The following is a 25,499-nucleotide window of genomic DNA, read 5'->3' as shown; positions in this document are numbered from 1 at the left end:
ACAGCCTCAGTGGTGGGTTGAGTAAAGATCATCTTCTTTATTTATGCAGCATTGTAGCTGGAGATCCATATTTTAAGACCTGTATGAAAATGAATAGGACAGTTTGATAGCTCTGAGACTGAGCAACTCCTGTATAAGCCTGTGCCACCTCAGCACAAAACTCCTTACACTGGCAATTCAAATATTCCTGAACTTCATGCAGTCAGAATCAGTATCACTTTGAAGAAATGGACTCGAAGGGGTAGGGTTTTTTGTACATTTGTGGATATTCATTCAGACAGTGTAAACTGAGATTTTCTTGCCCAAAAGATGCCCTGCTTACCAGAGCCAAAGAATGCAGGGCTGGCAGTGGTGTCTGGCATATAGCAACATAAACCCAGCCGCATTTACCCTCACAAAGCAAGGTGAGCTCAAAGTAGTAATGCTCGTATTGGACAGTAAATGGAGCAGAAGTGCTTGTGTTGACCAAAAATGTCTTTGAACTGTGTCTAATGTGCATTACATCACAGCTTCCATTGTGTCAACTGCCTGGAAATGGTTCAAGTTATGTGAGTTTACTTGGACAGCATAGTCAGGTCACAAAAAAAAATAAATATATATATATTCAGGATTGCTGCAGGTTCCCAATATAATCTACTTCTAAGTCTGTTAATTAAGAAAGGGAACATTCCTCACTGCATACTTTAGTAACTACACCCCAGCCGTCTATTCTGAGAATAAGGTTTACCACCCCCCCCCCAAATATATATATGGCATCAAGTAGGAAAAGGCTATGATCTTCAATCATCCCGATGTAGTTTTTGAGAATTGAAGTACTGCATTTGTTCTGAAGCCCAATTCCTTCTCCTTCCAAAAGAGATCTTTGATGATACTCTGGATGTCCCCCGGTAGATGTCTTTTCCTGTCTTCTTCCTCCTTTCCTCACATCACAAAAAGTATCTGATAGCTACTCATCCCTGTCCTCTTTCACTATTGTGCTGAGAAACACTTGCATGCTCATCAGTACAAAAGCGTCACTGTCAGCATCAGCACAGGAACAATCCCTACTGGAGGCTGAGGTACTACTCAGGATCAGTAGTGATCTATATGGTTTTAACATTTTCTTCATTGCCAGATCATGAGTTATGACATCTGTGTGGTGCATGAAGGTAAGCAACACAAATCTTTGAGATTTTTTGCAGGTGGATTCATCCTCTAGGTAAAAGGTGTAATGCATCAATTACTCACATAGGTCTGCTTTCAGCCGCACATCCCTCTATGTGCGAGTACACAGTGAGAAGGTTTTGAACATCAGGCATTTAGGACACACCTCTCCTGCCAATATGAAAGCTATCAGACTATGTTTACCATAAAATGGTATCACAGGTCTTCAAATCCTGACATCTGCAGCACACTGCGATGAGTTGTGAGAAGTCTCTTGCTCCAAAGGCTAGAGGGAGTTGTCTCTTTTTTGGTTTTGAGGAGATGATACAGTTCCTTCAAGAAATTAGTCAAGATCTTGAATTTTAATTCTAGACTAAACAGAAGTTAGAAGACTTGCATGTTTCTATTGTTTGAGGAGGGAAAAGAGAGGATATGGATTTTCTAGCCTTCATGGTCTCACACAGGCACACACACATAATGCATCCCCAATACAGATGAGTACAACTTTTATTTATAGGAGTTAAATACACACCTATGACAGGATCCATTCTAAAAGATAAAAGTATTTTTATTTTTAATATAGTGGAAAGTGAAGTAAGTGAAAGCATCACTGGGTCTAGATAGGATTTTTACTTAGTCTTCTGGGACACTTCTGATTGATCTGACCTATCGCTAGCTTAAGAGTGTGTTTCAAAATCCGAGTGTATCCTGATTTCATCTCAAGAATATTTTTTTTCTTTATTTCACTGTTTAGAAGCCTTGTCTCAGTACCTAAAAGAAAACTAAACTGAAATAAATGCATAGCATGAATTCTCTATCTCCCCTTCTCTACCACCTCCTTCCACTATTGCCTCCTTCCACAAATAAAATAAAAAATCTGGCCCAGGATGAAAAAACACTAATACATGGAGCCTGGCATTTCAAATAATATTATTCAAGATAATGTGAAATGAAGGCGGTATGCCTGGACTATGTCGAAGCGGTTTGTTACAATAACTGCCTTTTACCTTAACCCAGCAACTAATTTAGGGAGTAAAACAGACAGTAGTCTCTGAAAAAGCTCTCACTAATCTTTCCAAGTATCTTGATATTTAGGCATATCAGGAATTGTAAGAGAATGGAAAGAAATTTTGGAAAATTTACTGTATAAAGTTGATAGTTTCAAAACCTTTGTATTGGGACATCAGGCACTAATTGCAAACATCAATACACGCTTCAGACAAGGTAGATTAATTCTCTATCCTTTGGAGTATCTGTTCACATAGAAACAAAGAGCAGTGTGTGGAAGGAGGGGTCTTACCTGGAATTTTCAGAAAATTTCTTAATGTTCTGAATTAAGAATAACATCAATTCTTCCAGGAAAAAAAAAGGTCTAAAACTTCCTCAAGCTCCTAAAAGTTAGAAGGCAACTTCTACCAGTTTTCACAAAAAACTAATGTTTCAGTGGACAAGCAAACCAACTTTATTCCCTTATTTCAGAAAAGTATATGCCTTCAGAGGAAGAGCAATGATTAGAGAAGCATCGACCAATTTGATATTTGCTCTTCTGGAACAAAACAAATACTTTAAATCCATGCTGAAAAGCTTTTCAGTAACTTTGTTCTTCAAATAAGATTCATCATCAAAATCTGTAAAAATCAGCAGCAGAGGTAATGGAGAGGGCCAGAAGCTGACCTCTGATTGACTATTAAAAAGAAGGAATTAAGAATAGAAAACAGAATATTAAAAAAAACACTGAACAGTGAAATGCTAGACAGTCTGTTACCTCATCATCATCTGCGTCATACTGTGCATAATGCTGCTCCAGCAGCTCTCTCTGGCGGCGTTCTTGTTCTAGAGTTTGGCTAATCAGCTGCGCAACCTCACTCACTTGTCCTGGTTTTTCTCGTCCAATTACAAACCTATACAAAACATCAGTGAAAAAATATTACTCCTATTATTTTACCAAAGTTCTAGATTTTTAGCTGTGTCTTGTATAGAGGCCAGCCTTTTTCTCCAAAGATACATGGCTGTGATTGTTTTAAATGTGTTCTGTGGATGACCCTTGCCAGAAGGGCACTGTGTGCAAGACTATGAGCGATTAGACCATGGCAGTATTTACAGGAGGGGGAGAAAAGAAGTGACCACGAAAGTCTTCACTCCAAATTTCAGTAAAAAAGATCCTCTGAGTTTGAAATTTATGGACACAGGCCTAGAGCGGAGCAATTTTAAAAAAAATTATCATCACTCCCATTTCCTTTAGAGCAATGTATTTCCCAGAAGCCTACAAAAGACCAGATGCAGACTAACAGCACAGACACACTTCTGACAGTACGCAGTGAAAGGAACATGCACCAGAGCAATTTCTTTCCCCATCTTGACTTAGAAGGTATTTCTGAGCTTTTGTATTTGCTTTCCTCCTGTCTATAACAGTGAATCTATTTCCACATTTTTAAATAGCAGACACTATTGCCCTAATTTGAAGCACATTTAAATCTTTCTTTAATATCATGAACTTCTGTTGCTAAGTAGCGCTCTTCTCCACTGTTAGCTATTGCTGAACACTGGGAGCACATTTCTTTGGTTTAATAAAAGACAAGGGAAGTGTCTATTTCTTGGTTGAGACTTACAAGACTGCTTCCCAATCTTGCTTTCAGCAACTAAAATTCAGAATTGGCTTGGACTTGAACACTTTTTTTCAGCACAGTGGCATAACTGTAATTAGATATTTTGCTATCTATAGTATTAATGATAAACACCCATTATAGAGTACCAACACACTGCAAACTACTAACAAAAGCACAATTTAAAGATGTCAAGCTGAAGGAATATTTTCTTAGCAGTCTAGAAAGACAATTAGGTAATTACAGGTGAAAAAAGTATTATGCAGAGCTGAAAAGCACCATCAGGTGACACTGAGATACTGCATATGGTAAATTATTTTTTTCCATAACATTTGGCTCAAATTATGAATTTAATTTATTATTGGAATGAGAGGTAGAAACGTGCATTATATCCCATGTAGGAAAATTATTTTCATTAGTACTGCCTGTCACTGTATCCCATGTAAGAAAATAATTTTCCTTAGTACTGCCTATCACTGTTAAAGTCACTTGGGATTTGGCATCCATGTGTAAGCCAACTTCCCCTGAGTGGAAGACCCTGAGTCCACTTCCTATGCCGAACAATTTGTCAGACTCTATGAAGTCAGGCACTACAGAAATGAATACAATTTGGAGATTATTTCAACATCATCAAAATATCCAAGTCAGTAATTACTTCCAAAAGGGTAAGAAAGGGGAGAATGAGTGACTCCTTTTGAAATAATGACATAAATAAGGTGCTCTGTAAATAATTTGCAAGACAGTGTCTTAGCTTAAAAACATTTATAGAAAATACAGCAGAAACTAGAACAAAATCAAGGAAATAACATCAGCATTTTAATCCTGATCAAAACAGATCACAGTCTGGCACTCATATCCTACTATTATGAAATATGACATTGGTTCTCAGTAATGATAAAGACCTTGGGCTGAAAGAAAAAGAATGTTTCTTCATGGCCCCTATACTTCATCTGTTCTGCATACTGACTCATAGTCGGATCCTGTTTCTTCTGCATTTTAATTTTGGAGCCAAGTATTACAAAGACTAAACCAGTCACATTTTCAGTCTCAATTGGGAGGAACAATGAACTTTTGATATTACTACATGAAGTAAAAAAGGACTTAACCCGTATTCGCTACATATTTGTCTCCTCGAATGTAAAAACAAATTAAAAGAAAATATGGAAAAAACCCCATTCTATTGTAAACAAACATTTTAAGCAACATTATGCATGAGTGTATTATTTATACACAGTAGAGAGAGCATCACATTTGTAAACACATGAGGGAGATCACCAATGTGGTAAATTATGGAACCACACAAAGTGATGCAAGTATCATACTCCTCCCTGCTCTCTGTCTGATAATTCACCATCCTTGGAAAATAAGAGACTCCAAATACTTCATACAATCATTTTTGTACACTGAAAACCTAGAACGGACAATATGTAATGCATCTGAAGGCTGGTAACTCCTGATTATTTAGGAGTGGTTTTCACACATTAGACTGTAATGTAGTAATATCTTCATACAGACAAACAAGTTTAGGTAGGATGTAAAAATGTAAAAGCTTATCAATGGAATTCTTCTTCTCATGACAAAGCCACTCACAGTTTATAGTGATGTGATTTTCACGGCTTGAATCACATGTCAAAATGAAGTTCCTCAATGATACCTGAGGCTGTTAGATGATACATGAATAAAAGCCTCAAAGCAATGACAAAGTTTAAAGCAAATGTTTTCCAAAATAGAAATAAGCAAGGAATGTTTTATTTTCCTACAATTTACTGCTTTAAAGTGAGATATTTCCAAAGTGTCTGAAAATAAATATTTAGAAGCATTCAACCTACAACTGATGTCAGTTCTAGATGAAGAATTGTAAATTTGTAAAATGGAATACTATGTTGCCAACAATTACAGTTTTCACAAACTAACTCAAACCTTTTGCCATGTTACATTCCATGACCTTAAGAATACCAAGCTGCATATAATTATGTTTAACTTGTAACTAAAATAAGCCATAAATTATAAATTTATCATTTAAAGACAAATGAATAAATATTTCTCCCTTAGAAAACCGTAAAGCAGAGGCAGTTACTAAAATGCTAAGCATGAATTAGATCTTTATGCCTAGAATGGCTTTAAATACAAGAACTATCATAATCTGAAGTGTTTAAATATGAAAAAGAGACATAAGGTTGTGATTCACTGACCAGAAAATTAGTCACTGAACCATAATATGCATACTTCAACGAAGTGGCTAATTATGTATTTCACGTCACTCTGGCTCACCAAAATTAAGTACATGCATTTCAGACTTGATTAATTAGCCTCAAGGGCCAAAAGTATTATAACAAAGAACTATAAATTCTATCACCAATAATACATTTAAGAAGATGGTTATGTTTCTGGATATGGTACAAATGAGGGTTTTAAAGCCTTTAAACCTCATCAAGACAATATTCTGCTTAATTATTAAAGCCAGCAACCACAAAATAAAACCCAGAGAATCTGTGATGCTGTACTACATGCCATCACAGTACTAAATCTCAGGCCATTATTTCTGATGTCCACAAAAAAGAAAGAGAGAGGAGAGAACATCAGAGAAGCAGGGCATGAACTGACCTTGATACTCAGAGTTACACAGAATTTAGCTGAATTACCAGCTGTGAAATAATTTCTTTGGTTGTGGTTAAAATAAACAGGGACAGAGCTAGGAATATAATTAATATTTCACTCTATAAGAAGATCTAAAAGAATACATTATCTGGAGAAACTGAAAATTAAACTACAGTAATGGTGGTTAAGAAAAGCATTCTACTGAAACTGGCAGCAACTCTTACATCTCCTGCAATCCAGTTGTGATTTAATGACTTTAAAGCACACCTGATATATGGCTTTCTGTGCATTTCCAGCTTTTATTAAATGAGGGTCTGCAGACCTGTGCTTCTTGAAATAACAAAAAATAATTTATTCTTTTTTTTACCAACCATGGGAACCACAAACATTATTATAACAATTGATTAAATTAAAAAATATTTCCATTTTGAAAAGAACTTTGGTACTAGAAAAATGTGCAAAGGCACCAACTCTGTGACACAAAACTGAAGTTCTGCAGCATGGATTTTTAGTGACAAGAGTTGATGATTTCTCCTGTAAACACTTCTGACATGAAGTGCTCAGTTAAAAATAATTTAGCATGGATTCCTTAAATTCAACAAAAATCAAGTAAGAATACAGCAGAATAGTTCTAAGAAATAAAGAATATTTTTTGTGCTGCAACAGGATTCACAATTTTTCCTTCCAACCCTTCCTAAAATATAGTTTCGTCAATAAAAATGTACAGCAAATTTCATTGTATTTGGGGGAGTTTTACAGTTGGATTTTAAAAATGGCTTTCCTCTGAGCTTTAAAGCACAAAGCTGCTTCTGCTACCATTTATCTAATTTATTTCAAGATGTCTTCAATTACCTACTCTGGCTGCTTCCATTAGGATAATAGCGACATAATTAATCCAAAGTGCTAAAAGTGGTGTGAACCCTGTAAGAAGGCAGTTTATTTAGTTACAGCAGCGCGAGCTGGAACTTGTCAGGTTTTCATGAACAAGATCGAGCTCTCTCAAAAGATGGCAGCCTCAAATGCAGAGGTTGCTGACTGGACATCAGGAATTCACAACCTATGAGCTTCCATTACACTTTTTCAGATAAAATGATCTGAAACTTAGTCATAAAGACTCTTTGAATCACTGAATAATTTAGGTTGGAAGGGAGCTCTGGTCCACCCCAACCTCCCCACTTCAAAGCAGGGCCAACTTTGTCATGGCCTTGATCAGTTTTGAATCTCTCTAATGATGGGATGCAACCTGTTCCAATGTTTGAGAAACCTCACAGTACTTTTTTTTTTTTTTTTGGTGAAAATACCTAGTCAGAATTTCCCTTGCTGCAGCTTCTGTTCATTGCCTGCTACCTTGTCCCTGTACAAAGAACCTGGGTTCGCCCTTTCTACCTCCTGGAAGGTAGCTGAGACAGCAGCAAGATGCCTGCCATCCCATTCTTTTCTTTGGACTGCTTTGGACTGTCCTTGCTTCATAAGGTTTCTGCCAGCTCATTTCTCCAGGCTGTTGAGGTCCCTCCGAAGAGCAGCCCTCTCTGTTAACCTATCTAACCTCATCTGCAAACTTGCTAACTGTGCCTTCTGTCTTATGTCTGTAAATCCACACCGTGCTCCCTTGCACCAGAGACAAGCATGTGCCTAGCAATCTTTAAAGCTATTAGCTGTAATCAAGAGGAACTGAGGGTGATTGGTAGAAGGAAGTCAACAAGGTTAGCCTGGAGATTAGTGATGGTAGTAACCCAAAACTAATGCAACGAGCGCACAACTCTGCCTGGAGACTAGCACCCAAATTACCTGAGGAAGTAACCACCATCAGCAGATCAAAGGGGCAATGATTGAATGACGTTATCTAAGGTCATGTAAGAAACATCTGACAAGGCAACCCGTGTAATGTCTGGTGCAGGATGCTGGCTATGTAAAGCCAGCACAGAAAAGCCAGCTCTGGGGAAAGAGCCTCCAAAGACCCTGGAGACAGAGCTGCCAGTAAGCTGAACTATTGGGCAGAAGTTCTGTAGCCTCCATCCTTGTCCCCAGACCCAGGATGATGTAAGCTACGTGCTGTACCCCGAATTTGACCACAGACAGCAGGACTCCAACTTATCAGTGATTTGAGCCAACATGAGTGTCCTTTTGCCCAGTCAGCAGTCAGGACGGATGCATGGGAACACAACTTCCTTGGTGTGGCTGTGGCACGAGCTATAGGTAACATGTAACAGTAATGTGCCAAGAATCACATGTGTACATAGCGTGTGCTACGTGATTTGCTGTTGTTGTTGAAGTCGTGGTTTGTTTAGTATTATCTTTTTATTAGTTGAAAAAAATTATTTTAATAATTAAGTATTTGAATTAAACAAGGGCTCCTCTATTTCACTTGCAGAACCATGCTCATACTGACTGAACAGCTGTCACAGCACACCATGACAAAGTCTGGCATACGGTGCATGGGCAACAGGCACTAAAGGTTATCAAGAGCCATGTATGAACCCTTGCACTCCAGCGCCATTGCTGCCCTGAGGCAATTTGCTGGAGAAAGCAGGAAACATGAAGTTATCCCTGCAACAATACCCAGGTCATTAGTCAACCTGTGGAAAAACTGAGGCAAAGCAGTCATTAATTTATCTCAGACTTTTCTGTATCCTTTGCAACAAGGTTTCCTGCCCCACTGAGCAGCACACCTGGCTCCATGGAGGACGGGAGAGCAGTAGATGTTGCTTAAATTGAGTTTTGCAAGGCTTTTGGCATGGTTTCCTCTGGTATCCTTGTATCCTCAAAGATCAAGCAGGTTTCCTGGGCTCTTCTGTCCTTCAGGGCAGTAGTCCCATAGAATCCTGCCAAGCGGATCCATGAACAAGCCAAAATTTGCTCTCCTGAAGTCCAGGGTTGTAATTCTAATGTTCATCTTCATTTCTCTCCAGTTCTTAAACTCCATCATTTCACGGTTAATGCTCCTAAAGGTGCCATCAACCTTCACTGAAGAACTGACCAGTTCCAAACTGGTCATAAACCTGTTTGTGAGTAACAGATTTAGCAGACTGTCTCCCTTAGTAGGATCATTGAACACTTGTGTCAAGAAGTTATTTTTGACACATTCCAAAAATCTCCTGGACTACTTGCATCAAACCATGCTACCCTTCCGGTAGATGCTGGAGCAGTGTAAGTCCTCTGTAAGTCCTTAATCATAACCTCTGAACTCACTTGTCACTTGTTCCAAAGCAAGGCCTAGGTCACCCTCCCTCCCAACTAGATTATGGAACCTGTTGGCAAACATGCTCTTGCCCTGCTTTGTCAGGTGGATCCCTTCTCTGCTCAGCATTTTTCATTCCTCCAAGAAGGTCTATAAAACCCAGTGCCTCCCCTGCAACTTCAGCTGCACAGCCAGGGACTGTTCTGCATCTGATCCTACCTGACTGGCATGATCAAGAATACCTCTTATGCCCTTCCACCCCAGCCCCCAGAGCCTTGTGACACAGAATCATAGAACAGTTTGGGTTGGAAGGGACCTTTAAAGGTCATCTAGTCCAATCCCCCTGCAATAAGCATCTTCAACTAGATGAGGTTGCTCAGAGCCCCGTCCAACCTGGCCTTGAAAGTTTTCAGGGATGGGGCATCTACCACCTCTCTGGGCAACCTGTGCCAGTGTTTCACCACCATCATTGTAAAATTTTCTTCCTACTGTCTAATCTAAATCTACCCTCTTTTAGTTTAAAACCATTCCCCCTTGTCCTATCGCAACAGGCCCTGCTAAAAAGTTTGCCCCTACCCTTCTTATAAGCCCCCTTTAAGTACTGAAAGGCCACAATAAGGTCTCCCCAGAGCCTTCTCTTCTCCAGGCTGAACAAACCCAACTCAATTAAAATTTACAGGCTTCCCTTGATCAGGCAGGCTTTAGTAGACACCAACCACAAGGTTCCCTTTGTTGCCTTGGTTTCTAATTCCTACCCATAAGCTTTCAACCTGCTCATGGCTATTCGTCAGAGACATACTCAAGGTCTTCCTCAGCAGTATCAATGACGCTGGTGGATGAGCAGCAAAGTAATAGCTTAAGCGCCAGAAGAGCTTCAGCAGTCTCTCCACAGCAGCTTGGATACAAGCCCCTGATAAGCTATGCTACTATCAACACTAAATGGATATCAAGTCAGGTGTAGGGTTCAGCGTTCGGAAGATCTCGCGATGTCACGGAAAGTTAGAGGATTAGTTGCAGCCTTGTGATGTACCTGTAACCCCACCTGCCCTTGTTAGTATAAAAGGAATTAACTGCGCAATAAAAGGCGGAAGTTGGCGCTCACACTGTGTGTGTTATCTGTCTCTTTCCCTGGTCCGGGCCGACCAGTGATCTAAGCGTGGCACCTTGATATGTAGCGAACGCTACAGTCAGGCAATTAGGAAGTCATGTAAAAAACCCCCACACCAATATTAATGCACTTAGATTAATTATTCCCACAGAAATCAATTCTAGTCTAGGGCCTCACTGACACATAAGCTTTATTCAAGAGTACTTCAAAATTAGCCAAGGGATTCAATGTTTTGGCACCTCTCCAGGTTCTAGTCCTTACATTGGTCTGCTCTTCTAAGAGTGCAGGTAGAGAATCTCTTCCATCTCTTCCAGACAGACTGACAGTATCCCAACACAGTGCTTGCATAAAAGGTTTCCTAATACACAATGATCATTTAATCAGCATTCTCTATAGCACCACACAATTCTTACGGGAATAGCCAGCTCAAAGAAACACCTATGCTTTAAATCTATGCTTTAACATACCTAAATGCGAGTGAAGGACATACATCAGCTCTGTTCAAAAGGTACAAGTGCTACCTGGGAATGCTTCTAAAACCTGACTGCATTCTGAGGCGAGACCTGCCTTCCCTCACCCTCACCCTCACCCTCGCTGGCATCCATGGGAATGAAATCCAGGAAGAAAATACAGATGGGTCACAAGTAAGCTGCTGAGTTCAGACCGTGTCCTTAATCTGGATGATTAGGTGATCCAGATTCTAGGCAAGCTGGACCACCCTCACAGGACAGTCCAGGGACAGATAAATGCTCCTACAGCATCATCCCTGTGGCTTGGTGAGCTATCCTGAAAGGATGAATGGTGGGTATTTCTGCCCAGCTGTCACAATGTTGTACCACATTAATCAAGGTGCACCAAAACTGGGTGGGAGCTTCTGCAACACAGTATCTTGGACTTTGAAAGAGTAAAAAAAAATAGCTAAAACATATCATTTACGATGATATTTCAGTTGCAGTGGTAGGAGTTTGTTTAGATCCAACCAATTGAGGATGAAGCAATTCAAAACCTGTCAAGTTGCTCCTTTTTCCAGGAAAGAAAAAGCAAAGCCACTCCTAATGAAATGCAGCCCCACTGAATCTTATTAATTCATGTTACACTTAATTTTAAAAACAATGCTCTAGACATCTAGCAAAATGGTTTATAATTAGTCAAAATCTTTTAAATGAAGATTTCTCTATATATTTCACGCTCAAACATATAATTTCCTGTCCAAATGTGCAAACATTTTGAGAAATAACTTGCCATAAAATTCAAATTAGCAAGATCTCAGGACACAGGGACTACATTTATGCCAGTAAACTAAACAGTGCCAGGGAATGCTCCCAAGCACTAGTAATTGATCATCTACACCATTAAATCACTGAAACAGTCTCACTGGAACAGCTTGGCCCAAGCTAACTAATATTCTACCAAATAATACTGAGACACAGTCCAGGAGTTAGCAAAGGCTATGAGTTAGCTTGGATATTCCAGCGGGCAATTTGGATATGGCCACCCTGCTCTGAAAGGTAAGAAAGTTTAATGTTATGAGCACCAACCACTCTGGTGCCAGCTGGCCGCAGTGCTGAAGAACAGCCCAAGGCACAGTTCATCTACTACAACAGGCACAGTCAAGGAATATAAACCAGCAAAGCAGTGACGAATGCAGTCTTACCTCACCGGTGCTAAGGGGTCACAGTACTCATGAGTAATTTTTCACATTGTTCAGCATGCTACTCCTGGTAGTCTTACAGAATGATTACCAGCGCATGTGTCGGAGTTCTTTGCAGAGATGAGGAAGAAAACAGCTCATATCACGGAATCTCTCAGTATAACCGTAGTGGAATAAACAGGAGCAATTTACACTATTTTGGCACTACAAGGCACCATGAATGTAGTATCTGCAGGTCCATGATTCAGGTTTATCAAAGAAGCAGAAAGTGCACCAAGCACACATGGCTTCTTAAGCAGCCCTTCATGATGTCCCAGCTCAGCAATCAGCATCGCAGAGCAAAGGGCTTTTCTTTCCTCTTGTTTTTCTCCCCTCAGCTCTGGCACTTGGATTCAAGGAAAAAGAAACAGACAAGGAAAGAAGGAACAAAACCATCACCCCCAGCCAGAAAAAAGACAACATAATCCAGCTCTCTGAATCGGACATGGAGTGTGGTATCTTTTGCTTTTGGGTCCTGTCTCACTACCCAGGACTGAGAAGCAGTACAAATCTCTCCTGGCTCTTCCGCAACGTGGATCTACAGTACGGAGAACGCCTGGAAAGGTTTAAAGGACACAGCTGTTTAATAGGATAAAAGCATAAGTAGGGGAAGTATGAAGGAGCAGCAGAAAATCTGTACAGGCATGCGCACTAGAAGAAGAGATGATTATCTAGGGGAAGGAGTCACAAAAATAGAGCTATGCTGCTCACTGTTACTGTGAGCAAACAGCATTCCCACCGGGGTATACTGCTGCTGGCTAGATCCTGTGGTTGACTTCATCTGTCCTCTATAGTGTCTTAGTGCTTGCAAAGACACGACTGTATAAATTAGCTTTCCAGATGTTGTGATGTTAAACAAAACTAAAAGCAGGCATGCAAATACTATTTTCTGAGACAGTATATTTTCCAGAAAAAAATCAGCTCAAGATGGGGTGAGGAATTAGCTGAAGAAGGAATAAATGACATCTCAAGTTGGTGTTAATTAAGAAGCTAGTATTTTCACATTTTGCCCTTTAACTACTCCTTGTATAAGAGCCATCTAAAAGAAAAGCAAAAACTTCTTTTTTTGTCTGAAAGATTGCATTTGCAGTACAGTAAGAGAGAAAGAAATTAGGCTGTGAACTGGAAGTGGGAGTTGAGACAAAGCCCTGCTTTGAATTAAAACCATCAAGATAAGAAAAAACAAAAAAATGGTAATAAATGATTCTTTATTAGAACAGAGAGTAGTTAATAGTGGAAAGCCCCAGGGTTTGATAGTTACACTGCTATTGTTAGAACCTACTCTTCAATGATCTAGAAAATTAATTAAACATGGTGAAATTTGCTAACTAATTATTTAGATTCTTTATTAAGATGGAAGACCTTGACGCATTTCAGTAGAACTTAATTAAACAAAAACTGGTAAACTCAATGGTAGGTTAGAATTAATACAATTAATTACTTTTAACGTCGTGCAAATCATGAGAAACCAAACAGGTTTTGCACAGGTTCTGAATGGTTCCCTGAAAACTCAAGAACTGACTCAGAAAGCACCATGAGAGCATCCGCTCAGTGCCTAGCAACAGTTTGGAAAGCTAAGAAAATGCTTAGTCACATTCATACGACAGGATATGGAAGGAGGACATGGAATTTAAAATTCGCCTCTCCAGTAAAACACTGAGTTTGTTTAACTCCCCTAAAAGAAAGCTTTCAGAGGAAAGCAATAATGATAAAGGCATACAAGCAGCATACGAAGGACTGGGATTTTCTGATGACTCTCTCTCATGCAAGACCCTTTCTACTTATCAATGCAGTAAGTCTTCCCAGGACCATGTCCTCCTTTCCTGGGACCCCGCTTTTCCCAGAGATGCATGGGCACGAATCTTTGTATCCAGTGAGGCAGAGAAGTGCAGTCCCCACTGAAAGCTCCCATATTGTTCCTAGAAGGGACAGAGACTAGGTAAGTATGGTAGAAGGACAAACTTTTCTCCATAAAAGAACTAGATTTTCTCTCTTGTGGGTGTGTTCAAGAAAAAATAAAATTCCCTGGAGGCATACAACTCTCCAAGTGACCTTTCTCTGGTGAAGACATTAGGGTCCCCTAGCACCCTTTCATTATGATGAAGAACAGGGGGAAAGGGTGGGGTCACAGAGGCTCAACATCACCCAAGCAACTTCAAAGAACTTCAGATCTGCTACTCAGCACCACAGTCCATGAGAAGACTGCAAGCAAAATAACATAGGAGAAGCTCCATGACAGGATAGGATTCCCACTGTCAAGCTGCCTCCTTATCTTATCTTTTATGATTGTAGGCACCACTTGCAAACTTCATGTTGATGGATTACATCCTAAATGGGGTCAGAAGCAGCACAGAACAATTAGTGATATTAGTCTGGCGCTGCCCTCTGACTGATCCATTAATCTTAAAGCAGGGGCGACACTCAACAATATCAAAAAATAACACAAATTTCAAAAGAAAACCCCTCCTGCATATAATCAAATTCTGAAATCCACTAATATGAGATATTAGTAAACTAAATAGTTAAGCAAAATTATAAAGACGACTTGATATTTACATCAATTGAAATAGCATTCATAGTTGTACTTGCCAGATTAGAGTCACGAGGACACTAATTCTCATCCCTAAAAACAGAAGCTGATTGCCAGCTGGGATTATGAAAGAATTCCCTCTCTTTCCTTTGTCTCATAGGCTACCAGAGTACATCTGGTGGATGCTGATTATCTTCCTATAAAACATCGTGAGAAAGAATAATTGAATTTATTATCATTGGAGAAGCCAAACTGGTTGGGTCAATGATCTTCCATTATTGTATGACAACTCTTCTGAATAGTCCAATGCTTCAAACAATGGATAAAATAATCATAGAAGCTTATATTTGCTGTTCTTTCCCCGCCTCTCACCCTCACCTAGAACAGTTCAAGAGGTAAAAGCCACGTCTTCATTTTGACGCATTCTTTACTGTGTCAGCTACAGACAGTCTGGATACATTTTTCTGGCAGAAACATTGCAAAAATCTATTCTAGGTCAATGAATTCTGCTGTCAGGATCATTCAAAGTGTTCAGAAGGCTCAAAGGAGAAGAATAAATCACTAAGCATCGGTATTAGGCAAGCTCCCTGAAGAAGTATTGACTGCATTTATTGCAAAGAATTAAGAAGTAGCTTTACTGTCATTCTGTTCATTTCATTGCAACTGATGTCACATAATAAGCCCTGCTACAAAAACTAGCATGCACTTTGACTAGACTAAAGACAAAACAATTGTGTATATGTAATGCTGTGGGTTATAAATGTGAAGTAATGCCAGTGAAACGCACACAAATCTCTGTGCATAGAGGACACCAGGCAGAACAAAACTACACACAGTTTATGCTATGATCACAAAGGTAACTATGCTTATTAAAGCAGTTCTATACAATCCATTAAACTGACACTATTAAATAGGAGACATGAGAGTAAGTATGTATGTGGTTTCACCTGTGAGAGAAGGATTCATGAAGTTGCCTTGCCTTGAATTAGGTGGGGTGTGCGACTGTACATTGCCTACACACTTGTAGTTCAGCTGGGACACCCGCCGCAGGAATGGCAGAAGGTATTTATAAAGCAACAACCTTTTCCACTGCTCCTGCCTCCCACAGTGACACAGATTATTAATGGCAGCTGCCATGGGAATGGTGCACTCAGACGTCAGTAGCATCGCTCCCTGCACTGCCAACAGGCAGGAGCTGACAGCTGGGGGCAAGTGAGGGATTTTGCCCCAGCAAATCCTCTTATTTTGTCCCTCAGGTTCTGGAGCAGTTCAGGTGCAGAGGGGAGCACTGTCTGCCACAGAGGGTGGAGGCGAAGGATTTCTCCATCCTAGCTCTAACACAGGTTTAAGTGGGAAAGAGGATCTGTCAGAAAACAATTGTTCTCTCCGCAAAACAAGCAGGAGGCAGGGCTCTTTTGTCATACAGCAAGACAAAAATATGTAATTTTCTTTCATATCTAAATTCATCAATATTAGCTCTCGCTTACCTTACAAGCAAATGTTTAAACCTACAGTGAAACCAAAATGTCAAGCACCCTGAAATTTCTGTCTCAAAAAACCAGCTTTCTGGAACCATTTCTGATTTTGAGTATCTCAAACCAATACAGTTCATCAGTGCTAGCAGAGCATCAGACAATTCAACAGTCCAAGACCTGACGAGAAGCCAGGCGGGAGCCTGTGCCACACAATGCTTAGCCATCTCGTCAAGTCTCGCTCCCAGCCTACCACAAACCAGGAAAAAAATCATGCATTTCTCAGTTGGCCTGCATAAAGGGCAAGAGTAGTCTTTCTGAGTTTTTTTCCATGAAGTTTTAAATTAAAAAAAAGGGGGGAGTTGCACCAAACTCTACCCATTCCTTTCCTCTAATTAGACATATACATTAGTAAGAGACTGCTAACCACACAGTATGCCGGTGTGCATATAGATTCTTATATATATTTTATTTAATACTATTTTAATATTATTTTATATTATAATTCATATTATAATGTATTTCAAATTTTATTTTTAATTTAATATTATTTTATGAGGGTTTTTTATCTAGTTGTGACACTAATGCACTGGGTCATTTTTCCCTTGAAAGCTCAATATCTTAAGCTTACTTACAAAGAAAAATGTAGAAGCTCACAAATCTCTCTCTGATAAATGAGAGCTGTCAGAAGCCAATGATCCCAGTGCACAGGATACATAGTACACTTGACAATGTGAGCTCAACAACAATGAATAAATACTTTTTACAGTCCACTATTTTGTAACAAAAGGGTCTAGATTGCAATCAGTCTGACTGTAATTTACTTTCCAAGAGAAGATTCTGGGAGCATTCTGTATGAAAATAGTTTTATGTTTCTTCCTTCCTCCAAACCCATTATTTTTCCATGGAAGCAAGTACTCTATTCTGTAACTTACGTAATAATAATTACATGAACTAAGCCAATTATAAATGTACATAATACATATGTTTTATGTGAGCACTTTCTTTTTTTCTTTTTTTTGAGCTAAAACATCAAACATAAAATATACATAGCACTTGCTCTGTGTACCGAAACACAGGAAGACATTATTCTCTGTCATAAGGATTTCATGTTCAAATGTCCCAACTCTGCAGAAAACCTAATGAAGTATATACTCATTTTTATAGTTAAGTCAGTAGGAACACTCACAGCATATGTGAGTCTTTGCAGAAATAGTACTGATGTAACTAAAACTGTAAATGTTACACAAAAATATATTCACTTGTAATTACACTACAATTTCTAATACCTTTTTTTCCTAAATAACCTCTTTCAAATAAAACCTTGATCAAACTACCCCCCAAGATTCTTCACAGAATCCACATCCCAACATTATTCCTTAATGTCGTGCAGGAACAGCTATGGAAATATAGTGGAACTATGCACGCCAGCATATAGCACCACCATCTGAGGGGGACTGCATGTATTACCACCAGTAGTTTAGTCACGGTTCAAAAGAAGTCAGCCCTGAACTCATTAATTAAAGAATTCAGCTGTATTCCTTAGAGAGGATTTTGAGAGAGAATCAAAGGGTGACTACAGAATGGCTGTGGCTTTGCAATATGCCGAAGATTTTTTTGATTTATTTTGTAGAGTTAAATCTTTACTGAAATTAATAAGCTATTAAACAGAATAGCTATGCAACTGCATAGGTTTTTAAGTGGCAAAACAGTTAATTTCTAGGGAAACACTGTTCTTGTTAATTTACAAACATTTTACAGTTTTGTATTTATATTAGTTCAGATTTTTACTTGTACTATATGTTACTTTTTCTAGCCTATTCATTATTTTATGGATTTTTACAGGGATGCCTTTCAATGAACCACAGCATAGGAACAGAGAGAAACTCAGAGATGGTGCAGAGACTCAGGTAGCTCAATGAATTAATACTGGGATTTGGTAGCTGTTTAACACTACTACATCCAGTCATCTCTTCTCTTCTGTGCTGAGGTGGCATCTGCGAGTACCAGACTGCTCCCTACCTTACTCCTCCAACCCTGGGGCAGCAACGTGGCCAGTCTCCCCAGTAGAAGAGCAGGGAGGAGATCAGTGGCAGCACAGATTCCATCTGACCAACACCCATGACCTTCGTCACTCCAGCTAATACAGTCTGAGGTCCATGGAGGTCTAGACCAGTGAAGAGTCATCTTCCATGTGCAATTTCAGCTTGTTTCAGTGGTCATATTTTAAAAATCTAAGCCAAACCCAAAATCTGTAATACCATAGCTTGTCCATGTCTTGGGATAAAAGCAGAGAAGACACAAAGAGGCCAAAAAACTCTGATTCCACCTGGGCATACTGACACTTCTGTGAAAGAAGCCAGGTAATCTTAAGTATTCAATCACAATTTATTTTCTTCTAAAATACTCACCTGACTTTCCCTTTGGTGTTTCTAAGAACAGTTGCAGCAAAATTTTGCGTAACACCAACCAGACTGATGCCATCAACTTCCACAATTTGGTCATTCACTTGGATCCTTTCAGGGGAAAAATAAAAATATATAAATAATTGTATGAATTCTTGAAGAATTTTCAGCAAAACTTAGCACAGAGAGATCTTTTTAGTTTGATTTTAAACAAAGACTTCAAACAAAAACTCAGTTGTAAAGTGATTGTGAAAAATGCATCATTCCTTCCATGCAGACATCTCATAAACCCAGCTTCAAAGTTACCATTACAATTAATAGCATCAATCATTCAGTCACTTTCCTTGTATATAAGTACAGCAACACAAACTCTTGAATTTGTCATATGACTTAAATTAAATGAGATACTTGAGCAGTTCTTATATCATTCTTTCCTAAGCCAATCTTGAAATACAGCATAAGACATAGCTCTGGTATTTCACGCTAATGGAAAAAAAATGCAGTATTTAACTAAAACAACCTGCTCATCTGTGGAGAAAAGAGCTTGTGCATCAGACTTAATTGTGACCTACTCTCTTAAAATATTTCATCTAATTTGCTCCAAAAAGATGAATTCCCAGTGTAAGTGTGATGTTGCTGCGAAAACAATAATACCTTGGACTGTTTTAATGAGGACTCTCTCTTTGAAACCAAACACCTATTTACAGTCGATACACTGTTTGATGCAGGAAAAGTTAGGAGGAATAAAAAACATGCTGCCTTTATCTGAGGTAAACACTGCTACGAAATCCCTAGAGCAGGCATTGGACTCATCTGGATTACAAATGCTTGGAAGGAGGACTACTATACTAAAATGTCCTCTAGAAATGCACAAACTCCTATAGTTTCAAAAATTAAAAAAAAACCACCAAAACAAACCACATTCAGAACTTGTCAAAGGGAGCAATTTTCAAGTACTTACATGTATGCTACTGATCCAAACGATTAGTTTACAAAGGAACGAAGAAACAGCTATGGAAAAATCCCATTTAAATTATATGAAAATACCTACATTAAGGTATTTAATATCTTAGGATATCTTAGTGACAAGATTTCTTTTCAGAGAACAACAGAGACTTCAAAAGAGGGCATAAGCATTTTGACTTGGAGCACCGAATTCTCTGTCAAGTCTGGGGCAATGGTCTGCAGTTCTACAGGTGTTCAAGCAGTATCTTTAGTTCTTTGGACTCCACTGATGAGTAAGAAATACAAGATATGTTCTTCGGCAGCCTCACGCCACAGAATGTCACTGTGTTCTGGTCAGGATCTCCCTTCACTGAAAAAAAGATCTTTGCTACAGTGTGTAAACTCCTATCTTGAAAATAGTATCAGGCATTTTAATCTCAGAACTTTATGTCAATTTTCACTGAAGCATTTAATAAATACACCAATCACATTAATATTTATTGTATTTCAATACTGTAAAAATTAGTTGGTTTTTTTTCTACTTTAGCAAAAATGAGGTGCAGTCAGATGGCCACAGGAGTTCCAAGAAAAGAAGTTTAAGGAGTTGGTGCCCACTAAGAGGGAAGCGGTCACCCTCTTGGCTGAAACCTAAATTGTGGAAGAACAGATTCCTTCTTGATTTACCTAGGAAGACAATAAACTCTATCCCAGCTGAAACCAGGACAGCAGTTTAGCTACAACACTTTACATACTTCACTATGCAGTGGACTAGCAGTGTTCATACAGATACGTAGTTACAGTATTTCAGGTGATGAAACATCATGTTAAAGAACTGTTGCCTACAACTCCGTAAGTGGCTCTGTCTTGATCTGCTGCAATTTCAGTCTGATTCCATTTGTCCTTCAGGTGTATTTTGTATCTCCTTCTTTCTTGTTTGTACAGCTCGTAAATTCATTTTCAACTCTTATTTTTATGGCCACTGTTCTCCAAACCTCCTTTCTTTCTATACATACATATATTTTCATTATATATAAACATACATACATATCAAACAACAAACCATTAACGTAATTGTTATTCAAACTATATAATCACATGTAATTAAAAAAGGAGTTTCTTGTCTGTTGCCATGTTCATTCTATATTGCCCAGAGTAAAATACTCTCACAGCCATATTCTCCTAGCCACTTTTCCCTTCCTCGGACATCCCCTCTCCAGCCCCACTCCCACCGTAGCTCTGTACCTGCAGCGTAGCCCTGACCCCCCAGACAAGCCACCCCAGGCACCACCTAGACCAAAATATCCTCACAGCCATGTTCTCTGGGCAGCCTTCCCTTTAGAGCCCCCTCCACCAAGAGCTCTAGGTTTCCTCTGTCTCTCAAATCTAATTTCAAACATGAATGAAAAATTAGGCTCAGGTTGGAGAAGCCCAAGTTATAGACGTTTAACTGCTTTTATCATTAATGAAATTGGTAATTCTTCTGACAATTATTTTCTAATGCTTATGACTTAAATCTGCCTGTGTGAAGCGGCACTTCAATGAAGTAGCAACTGCAGAAGTGAACCAACTAAAGTTGAACAAATTACTTGCATAATTACTGCTCTGTACGATCAACTGAAAAATTTAACCTCTGCAGAGACAATATTTAGAGTATTTTTCAAGTTAAGAACTGTGTAATATTTCAAAACTGTTGTTCTCAATATTATCAAAATACTTTAAAATGTGAATGACTCATCACCATAATAATTTGAAAAGAATTTATTTTTCATATTCAGCCTAATGATTGATTTCATATTTTACACACTATTAATAATCTCTCTTATTACTTATCAACATGCTTGCCTTTGGATTCATCTCAAAGCACCCTCCTTAGTTAAATACTGCCACACAATGCCTTTCGATATGACAACTAAACACCACCTGTTTGTTTGCAGCAACATGAATCAAGCCAGTGGTGCTCAATCACTGAGAAACCCCTTTGTACAGATCTTGGGTTTCCATGGGAGGCAAATATTTTATATCACAATTCGATGGGTCTTTCAATAAAAGATGGGAGTTATCCTACAGATATTGTAATGTTTTAAACTGTAGTTTCAGAAGAGCCTGGCTGAAGATTGCTATGCAGTTATTCAGAGTATCTGATGAAACTACTGAAATATAGTTTTATTTTCTGTTAGGAGACTTTGTTTTGCTATCAGTGTTAATGATTAACTAGGCTTTTCACAAAGATGAAGTCAGGACCCTTTACAGTTGATGCACTTTATTACAGAACCGGCTGCTCCTGACTGAGAGGATTACATATCCCTTTCCCAAGTGAATGATCAGTCAGGCTCTCAAAGAGAAAATCAGAGGGCTATTTCTCAGCTGACTGAACATTCAGCCAGTTGAAAACCAGCACAAGTATTAGAATGGTCAAAGAAAGATATTATTTCTTCTCAGCTGACAAGCTCCTTTCAGATGCCATCTAGGGAAATGAAAGAAGAGATTTGTGATTGAACATTAACTTCTGTACCCACTCAAACATGTGAATAATGAGACGAACAGAAAATACAGATTCTCATGGAGCAGTAGTGAGTGACTCTGATTTTCAACCACAGAACTTCACACAGAATGTCAGTCGTGAGCTTAATGCCTTCTGGCTGAGCTCAAGCATACCTTTCAGAAAAACGTTCACTTAAATTTAAAGTAACGGATGAAGTCATGACATCTTGAGGTGTCAGCTTCTTCACTTCCCTTCATAATTTTTAAGCCTGTGATAAATCAGTACTTGGCCTTCAACCTGGTATCTTACTGCCGAGATCTGTAAAGATACCTGCAAGCCCAATCTGGAAGACGGTATACCTCAGTAGTTTCAGAGCAATGTTATTAAACTTTGCAATCCCCTGCCATGTACAGCCTTCTGATTTAATTTGTATGGGGTTTCCACAGCAGAACAACCTTTTGTCTGGCTGAAAAGTCATAGGTGTTCATCAATAAGGAACATGTTACTGCAACACATTTTTTAGAAGACAGCATCAACTTTTTAGAGTTTATTCTTACTCCATCTACCTTTTTTTGTGTTTGGTATTATTCATAACTAATATAACAAATCACTAATGGTTAAAAAAAAAGTAGAGAATGCATAAAAGTAGACTTAACTGCTAATGTATCAGGTAAGTAATATTTTATTTGCACGCAAATTTACAAAGGGTATGCACTGGGACAAAACAACAAATTATATGGGTTGGAAGATGTTTAAGAATACTTTTCATTATTAAATGACTACATAGTAAAGTGTTTTTCTAACTTTTAATGAGAAACATTGGCCTGATTGTGGCAGGTACTGTGTAATACAAAGATAACTCTGTCCCATATGATAGGAAATACTGGATGCTCAAAAAGAATTCTTAAACCTGCACATACCAAATAAGCAATTCTAGAAGCAACCAGGTTTTATATGAGCATCCTATAAGACGACAAACACCAATTTATTTTTTTAGCGGGCAAGATTTATGGTACAGCTTCCTATTCCAATTGATTAATGTACTTTCGGTGCTGCAGGGGTAAAAACTGAACTCTGGAACAGAAGACTGCATAATAAGAAGTAACAGCCTGTGTTAGTAAACTTGAAAGGGGGTGTATTTATTAAGAGTTTAAGCATTCAGATATTCTAATTATTTTCCTAAATCAAATGCCGAGCAGAACTCTTTTTCGTAAGTACTAATTGTTTAAAGCTGGTTTGAAGACAAAAGAACACGTGGGAGCTCAACACAAAATTTGGAAACTCCAGCTTTACTCACGCTAAAGCATCTGGGTTTTCAGTAGTCATGAAGACACATCTTTGGCAAATCTCTTCTCCTTAAACAGGTAAAACTCAGTGCACCGAACTGGTGTCTTCTCATAACCACATCAGGTATTTGGACCTTACCAATGAAGCCTCCAAATTTTACAACTTTGATTTATCATGACATACATTAAGTGAACAACTCTTTCCTATGAAAACCATAATTCATAATAACTATTGCTGGGAAAATTTCCAAATGCTGTGTAGTTTACCTGCCATCTCTTTCTGCTGCCCCACCTTCCGTTACTGTTTTGACAAATATTCCCAGTTTTTCAAGGCCTGCATCTGCTCCAACTCCCATTCCAATAATGCTTATGCCAAGTCCATCTTCATCTGTGAAAAAGGCAAGCAAAAGCAGAAACTTCTTACATTTGATTTATATAGTTATTTGGTAGATAAACATTTATGCTTTGGTTCCTCCCGATTTTCCATGTCAGTAACATTAATATCCTTTTGCTTCCTTTTAAAAACTTTATTATTCTACCATTTTAATTATACACAAAAAATACTACCTTCACTCTTATATCACCTTCACCCTTATGAAGAGCTCAGAACAACAATCAAGATTTTTTGTCTTCTAGTGGAGAATGAAAACATTGCATCAAACACTGTGTAAAACCATGTGTTAATGGAGCGACACAAAACAATTCCCTTAGGGAAATAAAGAACTGCATGTCTCTGAAATGCTTCTTTAATTCCTTATCGAAAAATTCTTGAAATCCAAAAAGCCAAGGTGACTAGAACAGATTCATGGAAATTCAAGACAGGCTCTGTAGGCATGTGTGGAATTCCTCAGACTTGTAGATCAGTGTCACAGGAACTGGAAATGGCACACAAACTCCATACCTTTTTCTAGTTCAACTGGGAAGAGCTCCAGCTTTTCCACACGCTTCTCGAGTTCATATTCAGCTGATGCAGCCACTGGGTCAACTTCATCATTTCTCCTGTCATAGTCTTCATTGGAATATGTATTGAAAACCTGTGGAAACAAATCAAAAATCACTCAACTATCTACTCTAGAAAGACTGCCATCTCATGAGAATAGATACTGATCTTGTGCTCTGATGTTGCAGAGTTTGAAAAGGCTTTTAAAAGACAAATTTCTCCCGTTCATTCAGATTTCAGGTTTTTGCATTTGTGCTTTTTCATTCAAATAAAGCAGAAGTATGGTTGCAAAAATAAATTGAATACAAGTCATTTTTATTGTTTCCTATTATAAATGCAGAAGGAGATCTTGAATGACTAAGTTGGCCTATACATTTCAATATTTAAAACACATAATTCAACTTAATTAAGAGTGAACTGTTAGTAAAGATTAGTAAAGACACGAAAAGCAGAATACTTTGAAATTATGATCTGTATACAATCTCTGTTTCGGTCCCTATTCCTAATAAAGTTCCAGTTTGCTTTCATCTAACCAAAGCTAGACCTGAAGATTTCTAATGTACATTTTTCGCTGCCTATGGATACCATTAGACATCATACTCCATAGTATGTATTAACTTAATATTAGGAGATCGATATACACAGCCATGGGAATTTTTTTAAGTAACCAGGTTTACAGCTTTATTTTATCGCTAAAGCAGTAACTTAACATTGACTGCATTAACCCGATTATATTCTTTACGCTACTTTCCACCATACTTTCTGCATGAACATAGCCCTCAATCAGAGATTTTTCAGATGTTGAGTAACTTCAAACAGCCAGGAAAAGCATATTTTCAGATTTTAAAGGTCAGAGTTTGCCAGCTTAATTCACTTAACTGTCCATATTTGGCAGTAATGAAAGAATATGCATTAGCAGTAATAATTTTACCAAACTTCAGTCCCATGCATATATCATGTTCATTACTTCAAATAAAGGAAAACAATTTCCCATATTTCCTCTTCCTCTTTTACAGGCACCCTACAGAAGATACAATTACGTAGCCATGTTTTTCTGTATCACTGTTTTTCTTACAACATAAAACATATATTCAGGTCTCAAGAAGTCTGCTCTCTTAC

The 25,499-nt window shown here is 38.4% G+C and overlaps 1 protein-coding gene across 3 annotated transcripts in view; it reads right to left on the bottom strand.

Annotated features, from left to right (window-relative positions):
- Positions 1 to 25,499, bottom strand: part of PPP1R9A (protein phosphatase 1 regulatory subunit 9A) — a 145,532-nt gene that overhangs the window by 40,587 nt on the left and 79,446 nt on the right. For all 3 annotated transcript variants that reach the window (XM_075049523.1, XM_075049515.1, XM_075049532.1), the window contains exons 3-6: positions 24,342 to 24,474; positions 23,708 to 23,828; positions 18,734 to 18,838; positions 2,909 to 3,044 (exon numbers count right to left, since the gene is read on the bottom strand). In XM_075049523.1, coding sequence (XP_074905624.1) covers positions 2,909 to 3,044; positions 18,734 to 18,838; positions 23,708 to 23,828; positions 24,342 to 24,474 — 495 coding nt within the window. The remainder of the gene's footprint in view (positions 1 to 2,908; positions 3,045 to 18,733; positions 18,839 to 23,707; positions 23,829 to 24,341; positions 24,475 to 25,499) is intronic.

Source organism: Buteo buteo, chromosome 2 (genome assembly GCF_964188355.1).
Source record: "Buteo buteo chromosome 2, bButBut1.hap1.1, whole genome shotgun sequence".
Classification (NCBI taxonomy): Eukaryota; Metazoa; Chordata; class Aves; order Accipitriformes; family Accipitridae; genus Buteo; species Buteo buteo.
Note: the sequence above shows the minus strand (reverse complement) of the source record. Positions and strands in the feature narration are given on the sequence as shown.